Below are 16,872 nucleotides of genomic sequence, written 5' to 3'. Positions count from 1 at the left end.
GCGGTGACTGGCGACTCCTCGGTCCTCCCGGCTTCGTCCTCGGCGGCGGTGACTGGCGAGTGGCGACTCCTCGGTCCTCCCGGCTTCGTCCTCGGTGGCGGCTCTCGCTCTCCTTTCCTGTGTCTTCTCTCTGGCGGGAACGGAAGGCGATCGAGACGCCGGGGCGGTGCACCGCCCCCACGCGTCATGTCACCAGGTCCATGTCCTGCTGGCGGATTTTGGAAAGTGCACCATGCTGACACCCTGCCTCCGGTGACATGTTAAATTTGCGACAGACGGGAAGAGTGAGCGGGCACAGAGAGAGAGACACCCTGCTGCCAGAACTACAACACCTAGCTGGGGTGAGAGCGACACTGTGTGGCACAAAAAAAAATAAATAAATAAAATTTTTTTTTTTTTTTAAATGATTTACATTGTCCCTGATTAACAGGGACAATGTAAATCACCCCGGACAGGCTCCTATTTGCCGGGATTGTCCCGGGAAAAACGGGACAGTTGGCAGGTATGATTGTATTAGCCAGGTTTTGTATTTCACTGAAAGAAAATACCAAATGTTATGTTGTCACCAGAACAGGAAAAGAGGTGAAAACTTCCAATGGGGACACTAGTTCTGGTGACCTTGGTGACAACCAGGAATTTTTTAATCTGGGACGATGACTGATAAGCTGCAATTTTTTACATTTATGGGTTTGTGATTATTAGAAACATAGAAACATAGAATGTGTCGGCAGATAAGAACCATTTGGCCCATCTAGTCTGCCCAATATATCTGAATCCTATGAATAGTCCCTGGCCCTATCTTATATGAAGGATAGCCTTATGCCTATCCCATGCATGCTTAAACTCCTTCACTGTATTTGCAGCTACCACTTCTGCAGGAAGGTTATTCCATGCATCCACTACTCTCTCAGTAAAGTAATACTTCCTCATATTACTTTTAAACCTTTGCCCCTCTAATTTAAAACTGTGTCCTCTTGTGGTAGTTTTTCTTCTTTTGAATATGCTCTCCTCCTATTACCCCTTTAAACTTACTGGATTTGTGTATTTTTTTTTCAACCTTTGACTCAGTACCACTTTTTTTCAATATATACATACAGTATACTGTATACACAGTTCCAATATTTGTGTTTTGTTTTAGGTATTGCTAGGGACTGGTCTGACTATGCCCTTTGGTGGGAACAAAAGAGCAGCTGGCTGCTGAAGACACATTGGACCCTGGATAAATATGGAGTACAAGCCAATGCAAAGCTATTTTTTACCCCTCAACACAAGCGACTGCGGCTCCGATTACCAAATATGAAAACGGTGCGGCTAAAAGTTAGTTTTTCAGCGCTGGTCTTCAAAGCCGTTGTTGAGATCTGCAGAACACTAAGTAAGTGATCAGCCATAAAAACATCAAATTCCGGTATCTGTATGGTTAAAGTGCATCATAGCCCAACCTGCTACTGTTGAGGACAAATACATAGAAGGCCAGGTATTGAAGTTTATGCTTTATGTAATTGTACGCTGAATAAAATAAAGACGTCTTTATGTTTCTCATTGGTGATTGGTCAGATATATCCAGTCTAGCCAATATAAAGGAATAGTAGTGGCAAAAAAGCACTTGTGAGTTTAACAATTTTTTTTTTGTACAATTCTTTTTTAACCAGTTCTGGACCAGAAAGATTTGCCCCCTTAATGACCAGGCCATTTTTTGCGATACGGCACTGCGTTACTTCAACTAACAATTGCACGGTCGTGCAACGCTGTACCCAAATAAAATTGATGTCCTTTTTTTCCCACAAATAGAGCTTTCTTTTGGGGGTATTTGATCACCTGTGTGAGTTTTATTTTTTGCGCTATAAACAAAAACAGAGCGACTATTCTGAAAAAAAAAATATATATATATATATATTTTTTTTTACTTTCTGCTATATAACATTCCCAATACAAAAAAAATATAAAAATCTAATTTTTTCACCATTTTAGGTCAAGTTGTATTCTGCTACATATTTTTTGTAAAAAAAAATCCCAATAAGTGTATATTGATTGGTTTGCGCAAAAGTTATCACGTCTACAAACTAGGGGAAAGATTAGTGTCATTTTTATTTATTTTTTACTAGAAATGGTGGCAATCGGCGACTTTCTAATGTCTTTTATATATACTGTATATGAATGATGGCACTACCCTCCGAGCAGCATATATGTACATGTATTGTGGTATGAAGACCGTATAATAAAATGGGTCCATTGTTTGAATAGAATATTATGTAAGGTGTTGCATGAAGCTCTTGCACATGGAATGGAAGTATCTGCCTGGCAGTGATTCTGGCAGACAGTGCGGATGCCGCTCGGGGCTCTGGAATGTGTATAGCAGACATCTCTCCAATCTCATCCAACATGACTGTGCTTGTGCCTTGTAAATATAACAGCAAATGAGACGTCTTATCTTCATGCAGCTCTGCTTATAGGGAGCACTGGTTCCTGAACGCAGAATTTATACACATAGCTCCCAACTGTCCCTGATTGTGGGGGACTGTCCATGATTTCGGGGGACTTTCCCTGATTTGGAGCAAAGTCCCTCTGTCCCTTTTTCCTCCTCATTTGTCCCCAGGGCCGGACTGGGAATAAAATTCAGCCCTGGAAATTTCATACCAGCCCCATAGCATTATTATACCGGCCCAACAGCATGACGCCATTATTTTCTTGTTCATAAAAGGGAAAACCATGCATTTTAAAGCACATTTGAAGAGTGTATTATATATAGATAAGACAGATATGAAAGCTCATAGGGCTTTATATATATATATATATATATATATATATATATATATATATGAGCAAATTCGGGTTAAAAGTGGTAGAAGTGTGGACATGGTACAGGAGGTGGTCATAGGCTGTGTGGGCATGGTACAGGAGATGTCAGAGGCTGCGGACATGGTACAGGAGATGTTAGGGGCTCTGGAAATGGTGCAGGAGATGCAGGGGCAGCGGGCATGGTGCAGGAGATGCAGGGGCTGCAGACATGGTTCAGTAGATGCAGGGGTTGCGGGCATGGTGCAGGAGATTCAGGGGCTGCAGTCATGGTGCAGGGGCTGCGGACATGGTACAGGAGATGCAGGGGTTGCGGGCATGGTGCAGGAGATGCAGGGGTGACGGGCATGGTGCAGAAGATTCAGGGGCTGCAGGCATGGTACAGGGGCTGCGGACATGGTACAGGAGATGCAGGGGTTGTGGGCATGGTGCAGGAGATGCAGGGGCTGCGGGAATGGTGCAGGGGCTGCGGGCATGGTGCAGGGCCTGCGAACATGGTACAGGAGATGCAAAGGCTGCAGGTATGAAGCAGGAGATGCAGGGGCTGTGGGCATGGTGCAGCGGCTGCGGGCATGGTGCAGGAGATGCAGGGCTGTGGGCATTGTACAGGAGATGCAGGCTTGCCGGCATTGTGCAGGGGCTGCATGCATGGTACAAGAGATGCAGGGCTGTGGACATGGTACAAGAGATGTCAGTGGCTGCGGATATGGTAAAGGAGGACATGTCAGAGGCTGCAGGAATGGTACAGGAGATGCAGGGGCTGCGGTCATGGTACAGGAGATGCAGGGGCTGCGGGCATGGTGTAGGAGATGCAGGGGCTGCGGGAATGGTGCAGGAGATGCAGGGGCTGCGGACATGGTACAGGAGATGTCAGGGGCTGCGGACATGGTACCGGAGGACATGTCAGAGGCTGCAGGCATGGTACAGGAGATGCAGGGGCTGCGGACACGGTACAGGAAATGCAGGGGCTGCGGACATGGTACAGGAGATGCAGGGGCTGCGGACATGGTACAGGAGATGTCAGGGGATGCGGACATGGTACAAGAGGACATGTCAAAGGCTGCAGGCATGGTACAGGAGATGCAGGGGCTGCGGACACGGTACAGGAAATGCAGGGGCTGCGCACATGGTACAGGAGATGCAGGGGCTGCGGACATGGTACAGGAGATGTCAGAGGCTGCAGACATGGTACAGGAGGACATGTCAGAGGCTGCGGGCATGGTACAGGAGATGCAAGGGCTGCGGTCATGGTGCAGGAGATGCAGGGGCTGCGGTCATGGTGCAGGAGATGCAGGGGCTGCGGACATGGTACAGGAGATGCAGGGGCTGCGGACATGGTACAGGAGATGTCAGGGGCTGCGGACATGGTACAGGAGGACATGTCAGAGGCTGCGGACATGGTACAGGAGATGCAGGGGCTGCGGACATGGTACAGGAGATGCAGAGGCTGCGGACATGGTACAGGAGATGTCAGAGGCTGCAGATATGGTACAGGAGGACATATTAGAGGCTGCGGGCATGGTACAGGAGATGCAGGGGCTGCGGTCATGGTACAGGAGATGCAGGGGCTGCGGGCATGGTGCAGGAGATGCAGGGGCTGCGGACATGGTACAGGAGATGTCAGGGGCTGCGGACATAGTACAGGAGGACATGTTAGAGGCTGCGGACATGGTACAGGAGATGCAGGGGCTGCGGTCATGGTACAGGAGATGCAGGGGCTGCGGACATGGTGCTGGAGATGCAGGGGCTGCGTGCATGGTGCAGGAGATGCAGGGGCTGCGGACATGGTACAGGAGAACATGTCAGAGGCTGCGTGCATGGTACAGGAGATGCAGGGGCTGCGGACATGGTGCAGGAGATGCAGGGGTTGCAGACATGGTACAGGAGATGCAGGGGCTGCGGACATGGTGCAGGAGATGCAGGGGCTGCGGGCATGGTGCAGGAGATGCAGGGGCTGTGGACATGGTACAGGAGATGTCAGGGGCTGCGGACATGGTACAGGAGGACATGTCAGAGGCTGCGGGCATGGTACAGGAGATGCAGGGGCTGCGGACATGGTACAAGAGATGTCAGGGGCTGCGGACATGGTACAGGAGATGTCAGAGGCTGCAGACATGGTACAGGAGGACATGTCAGAGGCTGCGGGCATGGTACAGGAGATGCAAGGGCTGCAGTCATGGTACAGGAGATGCAGGGGCTGCGGACATGGTGCAGGAGATGCAGGTGCTGCGGGCATGGTGCAGGAGATGCAGGGGCTGCGGACATGGTACATGAGATGTCAGGGGCTGCGGACATGGTACAGGAGATGCAGGAGCTGCGGACATGGTACAGGAGATGCAGAGGCTGCAGACATGGTACAGGAGATGTCAGAGGCTGCAGACATGGTACAGGAGCACATATTAGAGGCTGCGGGCATGGTACAGGAGATGCAGGGGCTGCGATCATGGTACAGGAGATGCAGGGGCTGTGGACATGGTGCCTGAGATGCAGGGGCTGCGGGCATGGTGCAGGAGATGCAGGGGCTGTGGACATGGTACAGGAGATGTCAGGGGCTGCGGGCATGGTACAGGAGATGCAGGGGCTGCGGACATGGTACAGGAGGACATGTCAGAGGCTGCGGGCATGGTACAGGAGATGCAGGGGCTGTGGTCATGGTACAGGAGATGCAGGGGCTGCGGACATAGTGCAGGAGATGCAGGGGCTGCGTGCATGGTACAGGAGATGTAGGGGCTGCATGCATGGTACAGGAGATGCAGGGGCTGCGGACATGGTACAGGAGATGCAGGGGCTGCAGACATGGTACAGGAGATGTCAGAGGCTGCAGACATGGTACAGGAGGACATGTTAGAGGCTGCGGGCATGGTACAGGAGATGCAGGGGCTGCGGTCATGGTATAGGAGATGCAGGGGCTACAGACATGGTGCAGGAGATGCAGGGGCTGCGGGCATGGTGCAGGACATGCAGGGGTTGCGGGCATGGTGCAGGAGATTCAGGGACTGCAGGCATGGTGCAGGGGCTGTGGACATGGTACAGGAGATGCAGGGGCGGCGGGCATGGTGCAGAAGATTCAGGAGCTGCGGGCATCAGTGGCGTAGCGTGGGTTGTCAGCGCCCGGGGCAAGGTAAGTAATTTGCGCCCCCCTACACAAATCTACTAGACCACTACACAGACCACTACACTGACCTACCTTATACCTACACTGACCTAAATGACCACTACAGAGACCTACCTGATTACTATACTGACACCTACACAGATCTATCTGACCACTACACAGACCTACCTTATACCTACAGTGACCTACCTGACCACTACAGAGATCTACCCTATACCTAAACTGACACCCCCCATACACTGACCCCCCCCCATACTGACACCTTTACTGACAACTACACTGACTCCCCCATACACTGACTCCCCCATACACAGACCCATCTACACTGACCCCCCTTACAGTGACAACTTCACTGACAACTACACTGACCCCCCCTACACTGACCCCCCCTATACTGACCCCCCTACATTCCCACATACACTGAGACCTACACTAACTACACTGACCCCCCCTACACTGACCCCACACACTGACTCCCCTACACTGACCCCCCTACACTGACACCACACACTGACTCCCCTACACTTACACCACACACTGACCCCCCCTACACTGACACCACACACTCACTCTCCTACACTGAGACCTACAGTGACCACCCCTTAAACTGACAACTACACTGACAACTACACTGACCCCCCCCCCTTCACTGACCCCCCTCATACACTGACACCTACACCGACCCCCCCATACACTGACACCTACACTGACCCCCCCCCCATACACTGATACCTACACTAGCCCCCCATACACTGGCACCTACACTGACCTCCCCATACACTGACACCCCCTACAATGACCCCCCCCTACACTGACCTATCTCCCCCCTCCCATGTCCACTTCCCTGGGCTCCCGGGGCAGGCAGCACATCACTCACCTCTTTCTGTGTCCAGACACTGGGGACTTGAGGAGGCGATCCGGAGCGGAGGAGAGACACAGCGTGTCAGCAGCAGCCAGCATGGAGGCAGCCGGTCCGGACAGCAGGGAGAGACTCCAAGAGCGGTGCTGCACATGCACCGAGCCACCGGCTGCCATCTTCACCCACGACCAGCCCCGCCCCCTGGCTGCACATGAAACCTTCAGCGTCCACTGCTCGTCCTGCAGAAAGAGGCAGTAAAGGAGCCAAGTGCAGGAAAGAGCGGGCGGGCTGCCGGACGGGGCATTGTCACAATAAAGGGATGGGGGACACTATGATCTTGTGGATGGCGGGCGTAGGATGCGCCCCCCTAAATGTTGCACCCGGTGCCAGTGGCCCCCTCCGCACCCCCCACGCTACGCCACTGGCGGGCATGGTGCACGGCCTGCGGACATGGTACAGGAGATAGACTGGTTGTTGGAGAAACATGGACTTTAAAGGCACTGGGTATACTAAAATATAACAATTTTATTGATTCACATCTAAAAATGCACAAAAGCAAAAAAAAAAAAAAGGGAAAAACCATAAATACCTCACCTCAAAAAAGGCGTTAATATATGTAGCCTACATACACAAAACTAATAGAATACAAAAACAAACAGTGGTAACTGCGGTAATTTTAGATACTTTACATCAGGGAGATCTCACACAAGTTGACAGGTGTGTAAGCTGCCGTCCATCGAGATCGGCTGATGTGATGATACATGTATAGAGAGTTCATAGATCCAGGTTGCTCAACATGTTTCGCTTAGGAAGCTTCTTCTGGAGCTAGTAATTCAATGCTCTGTATATGGTCAATACATCAATATGGTATCAGGCACAAAGCCAAGGTATGAAGACGGGGGAAGGTGGAGTCAACGGCCTGGAGCAACTTGGAAAAAATTGATGAAGGCATAAATCATGTCCGTGCAGGCTAACCGCCTCTGGATGTAGTAAGGATCAGATTGGTCCAGCCATTATAGTTATCCTATGATAAAAAATCATTAAAGGCAGAGCTCAGAGTCGTGCAGTCAGCAGGCACCAAAAGCAAGTAATGCTGCCTACAGTGGTAATCCAGGTATGTAGCCTTAGAACGTATCTCCACCTTCCCCGGATGGAGATAAACCACCTTGGCGACTGCCCCACGCAGATTTACTGGGGCAGGGCGGCTCGGCTGCACATAATCAAATAGATCTACGTGACTATGAGCATGCGGTCTTGGCGGCACGCATGCACCACCGGAGCTGCACTCCCACTGTGATTAGACACAGTAGGAGCCATGCCGCAAGAGGAGTGGGAACGATCGCCGCCGGCCTCCCGCGATCTTCACAGAAACTGACAGGAGAGCTGCCTGCCTATGTAAACAAAGCAGATGGCTCTCCTGTCAGACAGGCACAGTGAGATCGTGTGTCTCAGCTAAGCTGAATCACCGATTTCTGTGTGCCTTTCACAGAGCCCCCCCCCCCCCCCCACAGTCAGTAAGCACATTTAGGCCTACATTTAACCCCTTGATCACCCCCAGTTTTAACCCCTTCCCTGCCAGTGTCATTTATACAGTAACAGCGCATATAATTTAGAACTGATCACTGTATTGGTGTCACTGGTCCCCAAAAAGTGTCACGGGTAGTCAGATTTGTCCGCCACAATGTCGCGGTCCCGCTAAAAATCGCTGATTGCCGCCATTACTAATAATAACATTAAAAAAAATAAAAAGTCCAAAAATCTATCCCATAGTTTGTAAACGTGACAACTTTTGCGCAAAACAATTTTGTGATTTTTTTTTTTGTTAAAAATATGTAGCAAAATACAAATTAGCCTAAACTGATAAAAAAAAAAAAAAAAATAGATTACAAGGTTTGTTATAATGTAGACAGTGAGTAGACTCAAATGTAAGCCCCTCCCACCGTGCCACCTAATTATTTTCCTCTAGGTGCCCAAGGTTAAAAAAAAAATAAAAATTATATATATACATATATATATATATATATATATATATATACTGCATGTATGTATTATTGTATTATGTTAGTGTGTGTGTGTGTATACATATATATATATATATACAGTATTATATATTATTTTTATTTTCCGTACCCAAAATCATTCTTTATTTATTGTAGTCTGTGATTATTCTTTAATTACTGTGGTCTGTAACACAGAGTTCAGAGGCCAGGTGAACATATTGTGTAGGTCAGTAGACAAAGTGAAACAAAAATCACTTCCCTCCCTAAGCCAAAATCCCCCCCAATACAGGTCTCCCTCCCCCCAGTACAGATCTCCCCCCCCTCCCAAGTACATATCTCTTCCCCCCCCCCCCAGTACACATCTCATCCCCCCAAGTATAGATCCCCCCCCCGAAGTACAGATCTTTTCTCCCCAGTACAAATCCCCCCCCAGTATAGATCCCCCCCCCAAGTACAGATCTCCCCCCCCCAAGTATAGATTTCTTTCCCCCAGTACAGATCCCTTCCCCCCCCAGTACATATCTCATCCCCCCCCAAGTATAGATTCCCCCCCCCCCCCCGAAGTACAGATCTTTTCTCCCCAGTACAAATCCCCCCCCCCCAGTATAGATCTCCCCCCAAGTACAGATCTCCCCAACAAGTACAGATCTCTCCCCCCCAAGTATAGATTTCTTCCCCCAGTACAGATCCCCCCCCCCCCCCCCGAAAGGAAAATATCTCTTTCCCCCAGTACAGATCCCCCCCCTCCCCCAAGTACAGATCTCTTCTCCCCAGGACAGATATCACCCCAGTAAAGATCCCCCCAAGTATAGATCCCCCCCCCCCAAGTACAGAGCCACCCAATACAGATCTTCTTCCTCCATGAAATCCACTCACTAAATCAGGTAATCCAGAGGGGAGGTCTTCCTTTGGTTGTGTCATGTGACTGAATGTAGAGGAGCTAAATGGAGCATTCCTCCCTCTGAACTGCCACTGAAATCCATCAGACGGCCGCGGCTGCAGTGTTTCGGGTGAACAATGACTGTCAGTGCTAGCTGTGACACTGCAGACACTCCATGTGGACCCCTCCCCCTCTCTCCATCCACACCCCTGAAACAGAGAGATTTGGCCAGAAAATGGTTGGCCTCTGCTACAAAGTCTGTAAAAGTCCCTGCAATGTACATAGCACGTTAAGTAACATTGTCATCATTTTTAGATATCCGGCATCCTGAAGAACTTTCCTTGATGAAGCCTCTGGAAGATTCTGTGAAGAAGAAAAAGAAAAAAGATGCAAAGGAACCAATTTTAGAAGAAGTCATCAACTTGGATGGATCACACGGCAGCTCCGGATCATTGGGTAAAAAGACGACTCTACGTGGATATATCAAAGCTTTGCATTGGTTAATGAAGGTTAAAGTGGTTGTAAACCTCAGACATGAAATATGAACAAAGCATATCCCTCTAGTGTGTACTTATCTCTTTCTTTTGCTATCAGCATGAGTCACTTCTGACCAGTTTTCCTGACACCAAGAGAAAAAAGATGACAGGGGAGGGACCTCCAGCTGATTGACAGCCTCAGCTCTGTTCCTGTGTGCTGTGTAAAGGGGGGTGTGTCCCTATCCACTTCAACTCTCCGCCCCCTACTTTTTGGAGCTGAGAGATCCTGTGTAATTTCTGTACTTTGAATGGATGTAGGAGAAAGACGGCTGAAGATAAATTAGTACAACTTATGTAGGCGGATTTGTTTATTCTCTGTGTATTACCTGAGACCCGTCACTTTACTGGGTATATGTGAGGGTTTACAACCACTTTAAAGTGTACACTATATCAATGGTGTATTTTCGTTTTTTGCTGCTCTAGGTAAGACTAAAATTGGGCGCCCCCCCCCCCCATGTAAATTTGCCTTACTCCTTTTTAAAAGGGATGTGACTCCCTCCAAAATTGAAGGAGAGAGAGGGGGGGATGAGAGAGAGAGAGGGGGGGGGGGGTGAGAGAGAGAGAGGGGGGTGAGAGAGAGAGGGGGGGATGAGAGAGAGAGGGGGGGATGAGAGAGAGGGGGGGTGAGAAAGAGAGAGAGAGGGGGGATGAGAGAGAGAGAGAGGGGGGATGAGAGAAATAGAGAGAGAGGGGGATGAGAGAGAGAGGGGGTGAGAGAGAGAGAGGGGGGGGTGAGAGAGAGAGAGAGGGGGGGTGAGAGAGAGGGGGTGAGAGAGAGAGAGAGGGGGATGAGAGAGAGGGGGGGGGGATGAGCGAGAGAGAGAGAGAGAGAGAGAGAGGGGGATGAGAGAGAGAGAGAGAGAGGGGGGATGAGAGAGAGAGAGGGTGAGAGAGGCGGCTCTAGCAATCAGTGGCCAATAGTCTCAGGTGGAGGGGGTGGCTTTTTTGCTGCCCCCCTGCAAAGTGCTGCCCTAGGCCTGGGCCTTGTTGGCCTAGGCCAAAATACAGCGCTGCACTATATTACCAAAAGTATTGGGACGCCTGCCTTTACACACACATGAACTTTAATGGCATCCCAGTCTTAGTCCGTAGGGTTCAATATTGAGTTGGCCCAACCTTTTCAGCTATAACAGCTTCAACTCTTCTGGGAAGGCTGTCCACAAGGTTTAGGAGTGTCTATGGGAATGATTGCCCATTCTTCCAGTAACTTTTGTTGAAGAAGCCGGTCCAAACTTTTTTGGCCAAACACAGCATGCATCCAATCAGACACAAGAACTGTCCAGGTATTTAGCGGCTGCTATTAAACTTGTCCTGCTGACAGTGGATTCATAAGATAGTAAAATGTAACTCAGCTCTTGTCTTCTATGTAATAGAATACGGAACTTATTTTGGATAAATATCTATCTATATTTTTCAGCTAGCCCTGGTTTATATAGCAAGACAATGACACCCATGTATGACCCCGTCAATGGCACACCCGCCTCTGCCACCGTGACATGGTTCACAGACAGTCCATTGGCAGAACAGAACTGCAACATCCTAGCGCTCAGCCAACCCATCTTCTCTCCAGAAATCCTCACAAAGATGTATCAGCCCAGGACGATGGTGGATAAAGCAAGGCTAAATTCAGGGTGAGTTCATCTAGATTTACAATGGAAAGGTTCAATAATTATCCGCTCATACATAGATGATCATTAACCACTTTACCACCGGAGGATTTTCCTGCTAAAAGACCAGGGGGTTTTTTGCGATTTTTTACTGCGTGACTTTAACGGACAATTGCGCGGTCATGCGACGCTGTACCTAAACGAATTTCACGTCCTTTTTTTCCCACAAACAGAGTTTTTTTTTTGGTGGTATTTGATCACCTGTGCGATTTTTTGATCACGCGCTATAAACAAAAAAAGAGCGTAATTTTTGCAAAAATAACAATATTTTTCACTTTTTTTTATATGAAATTCGCCTAAAAAAAAATGTAAAAATCAAATTTTTTTAACATTTTCGGCCAATTTGTTTTACGCTACCTATGTTTGGTAAAAAAAATCGCAAAAAGCGTATTTTGATTGGTTTGCGCAAAAGTTATCGCGTTTACTAGCAAAGGGAAAGATTTTTGTCATTTTTGGTGTTTTTTTTTTTTAACGAGTAATGGCGACCCTTGACTGACATTTTTGACACTTTTGGGGGTACCAGTGACATTACTGCAGCAATCAGTGCTATATATATGCACTGTTACTGCAAAAATGACACTGGCAGGGAAGGGGTTAACTTTATTGGAGAGGGAGGGGTTAAGTGTGTCCTAGGGGCGTGCTTCTAACTGTAGTGGGACATTCCTATTGGTGTAAAAAAAAAGATCAACGGTTCTACATAGTAGAACCGTCTGATCTTCATTTTTACACAGGGAGAACTGACAGGCGGCTTGTTTACATAAGCCGCTCTGTCTTTCTCCCGCTGTACCGGCGATCGTAGTGTGACCGGCGGACATCGGGTCCGCCAGTCACACTCCCGCACTCCTCCGTGAATGAGCCGAGGCGGGCGCGCGCTCGCCCGCTATTGGCTCTAGAAGGAGTGACAGGCGAGCGACGTAGACCTACGTCACTCTGCCTGGCCGGGGCTGACTGCCGCAGTAAATATACTGTGCGCAGTCGGCAAGTGGTTAAGAAGCAAACAACCAAACCATGATATATACTGTACAGTATCTCACAAAAGTGAGTACACCCCTCACATTTTTATAAATATTTTATTATATCTTTTCATGTGACAACACTGAAGAAATGACACTTTGCTACAATGTAAAGTAGTGAGTGTACAGCTTGTATAACAGTGTAAATTTGCTGTCCCCTCAAAATAACTCAACACACAGCCATTAATGTCTAAACCGCTGGCAACAAAAGTGAGTACACCCCTAAGTGAAAATGTCCAAATTGGGCCCAAAGTGTCAATATTTTGTGTGGCCACCATTATTTTTCAGCACTGCCTTAACACTCTTGGGGATGGAGTTCACCAGAGCTTCACAGGTTGCCACTGGAGTCCTCTTCCACTCCTCCATGACATCACGGAGCTGGTGGATGTTAGAGACCTTGCGCTCCTCCACCTTCCATAACGAATTAACACCTTAAAACTAATATAGCCAATCTTCTGAAATAACTTCCAAATATACCAATTGATTTGGAACAAATATACAAAACATCTGAATATACGAAACTGATTCTGAAAATGAATCCTTCTAACATAATCAATATGACTAAGTGAAATGATTTACTTAACCACTTCCCGACCTCCCGCCGCCCCCTTTTTACTGCGGCAGGGTGACTCTCCTGCGCAAACTTGACGTAGACCTACGTAGGTCACGCACGGGAAGCTAGGGGGCGAGCGCGCGCCGGCGCGCTCCCGCCCCCACTCGGCAGCGGGGAAGCCAATGCACGGGTCAGATGGCTCCGATTGCCGCCTGATACCCGCGATCGCTCCCCGCTGAGGGAGAAGGACAGTCGGCTGTTGTAAACACAGCTGACTGTTCTTCCTAGAATTATCATAGAGCGCCTGTGATCCTTCTATATAGAATCACATGTCTCTATGGTAATTTCACAAGCCACGCCCCCCACAGTTAGAATCACTCCCCTAGGCTCACATTTAACCCCTTGATTCACCCACAGGGTTAACCCCTTCCCTGCCAGTGTCATTATTACAGTAACAGTGCATATTTTTAGCACTGATTACTGTAGTAATGTCACTGGTCCCCCCAAAAGTGTCAGTTAGGGGTCCGATCTGTCCGCTGCAATCTCGCAGTCCCACAAAAAATTGCAGATTGCCGCCATTACTAGTAAAAAAATAAAAATGACATAAATCTTTCCCGTAGTTAGTAGACTCAATAACTTTTACGCAAACCAATCAAAATACGCTTATTGCAATTTTTTTTACCAAAAATATGTAGCAGAAAGCAAATTGATCGGTGTCAGAAAAGCAATTTACAGGAAGGATGCCCTGCATCTGTGTCTCTCCCTGCAGCAGCTGATAGCTGGCGGGAGGGGGGGAGAAACTGGCTTTCAGCTGCTGCAGAGAGCCGCACAGGGCTTCCTTCTATAATTGCCCCTCCGCCCGACCACACCGATTCCCAATGCTGTTGGGCCTCCCTATGTGCCCGGGCCCCCTACAGGAGGACTGGTGGTCCCCCCCTATCAGTGGCCCTGAACACAGGAGCAATCAGTACAAAGCACTCACTGTGTTCATTCATTCATTCATTTATTCATTCATACTAAAACATCCCCCGCAGCAGCTGGTGGTAGAGGATATGGGGGAAGCTGGCAACACTACAGGGGGGAGGCAGGGGTTGCCAGGAAGCAGGGGGGCCGCACAGGGTGATTAGGGTGTTCCCAGGCACACCCAGCACACTCTGTGCGCATGCATATGATTGTCTTATTAGGTTTAGTGGACTATGATCAAATAACCATATGTGGGTTGAGGGCTGAGGGCAAGCATAAGGCATGGTCTGACACTTGTGGGACATTTACAGCAGATGATCTATTATTCTGAATGAGTTGTACAAATTGAAAACGTTTATTTAAAGGATTGGTATTATATTTATTTTATTATGTGTAGGTGGCTGGACTCATCCAGATCTCTCATGGAGCAAAAGATCCAAGAAGACGATCTACTTTTTCTGAAATTTAAGTACTACTCCTTCTATGACCTAAATCCAAAGGTAGGGACGTTTGAATATAAATGTGTTCTTTTTCAAATGCCACCACTATATGCATTGGCTTACATCCTTAGACCCAGTCTGTCTGGACAGTATATTCACCTGCTGACTTGGCACCATCCACAGGCAGCTTAGCTCTTCAATAAGACACACAAGCTGAAACAAACACAATTTTTTCTTCGGCCAATTGCAGTACAGAAGTGCAGTGCAGTCATATAATAATACACATTACAACAGCAATATAAACTGATGTGTCCAAGTCCACTTATAAGGAGACAACATTTCCAATATTTCATATAGCAAATATGTGCAAATAAAACTCCAGTCTGTAAAGTGCAAAGTAGTAAGGACAGTCCTTCCGTAAGTAATAGGAAGCAGGGACCAAGGTGCTGATGACAAAATTCATGCAATTTAATAATTTAAGTGCTCTTATTATCCCACCACCAAGGCATTCTCTGCCTCTCACCTTCATATACAGACCCTACAGGGCCAACCAGCATTGAACCAGGTGTCCTGATAGTGAAACTCTTCATCCACTAGGGATAACTATCCCGAGCTTCCTCCGCAGTTAGTATATGCAAGGGGAAAAAAAAGATCTAATGCTCTCCATATGCTGAAGGTTTTTTTTTAAAGTTAAATATTGCATTTACATAAAGAAGTTGAAAACAGGCATCAGATAAGCTAGCAAGGTGTGCATCGGCGTGTTCATGTAATCATTCTGGTGTACCAAGATGGCTGCAGGTCACGTGACTTCCCCCCGTACGCGTTACGTCCTTAAGTGGGCGGGACTTCGTCAGCGGGTACTTCGTCAGCGTCCCCGCTGACGAAGTCGCGCACACTCAAGGACGTAACGCGTAGTGTAGTCTAGTGTAGAGTTCAGTGCTGAATATTGTTTATTTATTTATAAATTGCAGTACAGAGGTTGTGTATCCGTCCTTTTTTGTGTAAGAAGACAATGACTTTGCTGAGGATTGTTTTTGCAAAGTTTTACCATTGACTGAGAGAACATGGAAGAAACAGGGAGGGTCTAGCTAGGACTAAACTAATTAGCACTATTCACATTAGCGACTCCATTTTTCTTAAAATCCATTTTTCTAACCCCCCCCCCCCCCTTCATTGGTCTCCCCTTCTCCAGTATAATAACTATTACTAACTACTACTACTATGGTTAGAATTTGGAATTCTTGACAAATTGACAATATATTTTGTTATTTATTATATATATCCTTATTATTTGAACGACCAGTACTTACCTGGATAACTATTGTCCTCATTCTAATAAATTATTATGTTATACTGGTGAAACCCTAATTTTGCTACTGATAATATTTCTATTTTCTGTATTTATTATTTTCAATAAAAATATTGGAAACTAAACTCATTAGCACTAAACAGGAGGGAAGAACAGAGGGGGAACCAATCAAGCAAACAGGTTGTAGTGACCCAAAACCACCACTAGATGTCAACATGCATCAATGCAATAGTAACCTGATGCAGTTCAATACAACACAGAAAAATACATACACATGGGAGACAACAAAAACACAAACAATTAACCAGGCGCTCCTGGGGTGCCTGTTGAGTGAAGGATAGGAACCGACCCAGTGGGCCACCAAGGAAGTCACTATGCTGCCGGACAGTAAAGCATAGGATGAAAGCTGGAGCAAGAAAAAACATGTGATAGGGACAACACAAACGGAATCCAAGGGAATACAAGAGAGATGTCCAATAAGAAGACATTCATTTTATTGATATAAAAAGGGGGGGGGGGGGGAATCACCAATGTACATACATCACCCTGGGTCTGGAGTCGCAGGGGCACCGTCGAAGTGGAAGACTGAATGGCCGATTGCCAAATCCTGCTGTGAACTGAACTTCTTCTTCTTATTGGACATCTCTCTTTCCCTTGGATTCCGTTTGTGTTGTCTATCACATGTTTTTTACATGGGAGACAACAGAATGTGTAGATTTATATTGCTCCTTACTGTGCTTCTGC

At 47.7% G+C, this 16,872-nt stretch overlaps 1 protein-coding gene across 1 annotated transcript in view; it reads left to right on the top strand.

Moving 5' to 3' along the window:
* Positions 1 to 16,872, top strand: part of FERMT1 (FERM domain containing kindlin 1) — a 64,062-nt gene that overhangs the window by 11,713 nt on the left and 35,477 nt on the right. The window contains exons 2-5 of the mRNA XM_082251240.1: positions 1,139 to 1,372; positions 9,963 to 10,103; positions 11,601 to 11,814; positions 14,777 to 14,879. Coding sequence (XP_082107366.1) covers positions 1,139 to 1,372; positions 9,963 to 10,103; positions 11,601 to 11,814; positions 14,777 to 14,879 — 692 coding nt within the window. The remainder of the gene's footprint in view (positions 1 to 1,138; positions 1,373 to 9,962; positions 10,104 to 11,600; positions 11,815 to 14,776; positions 14,880 to 16,872) is intronic.

The sequence above is a fragment of the Pelophylax lessonae genome, assembly GCF_965119305.1.
Source record: "Pelophylax lessonae genome assembly, chromosome: 3".
In the NCBI taxonomy this organism is placed as follows: domain Eukaryota; kingdom Metazoa; phylum Chordata; class Amphibia; order Anura; family Ranidae; genus Pelophylax; species Pelophylax lessonae.
The sequence above is the reverse complement of the archived record's forward strand: the minus strand, read 5'-3'. Positions and strand labels throughout refer to the sequence as shown.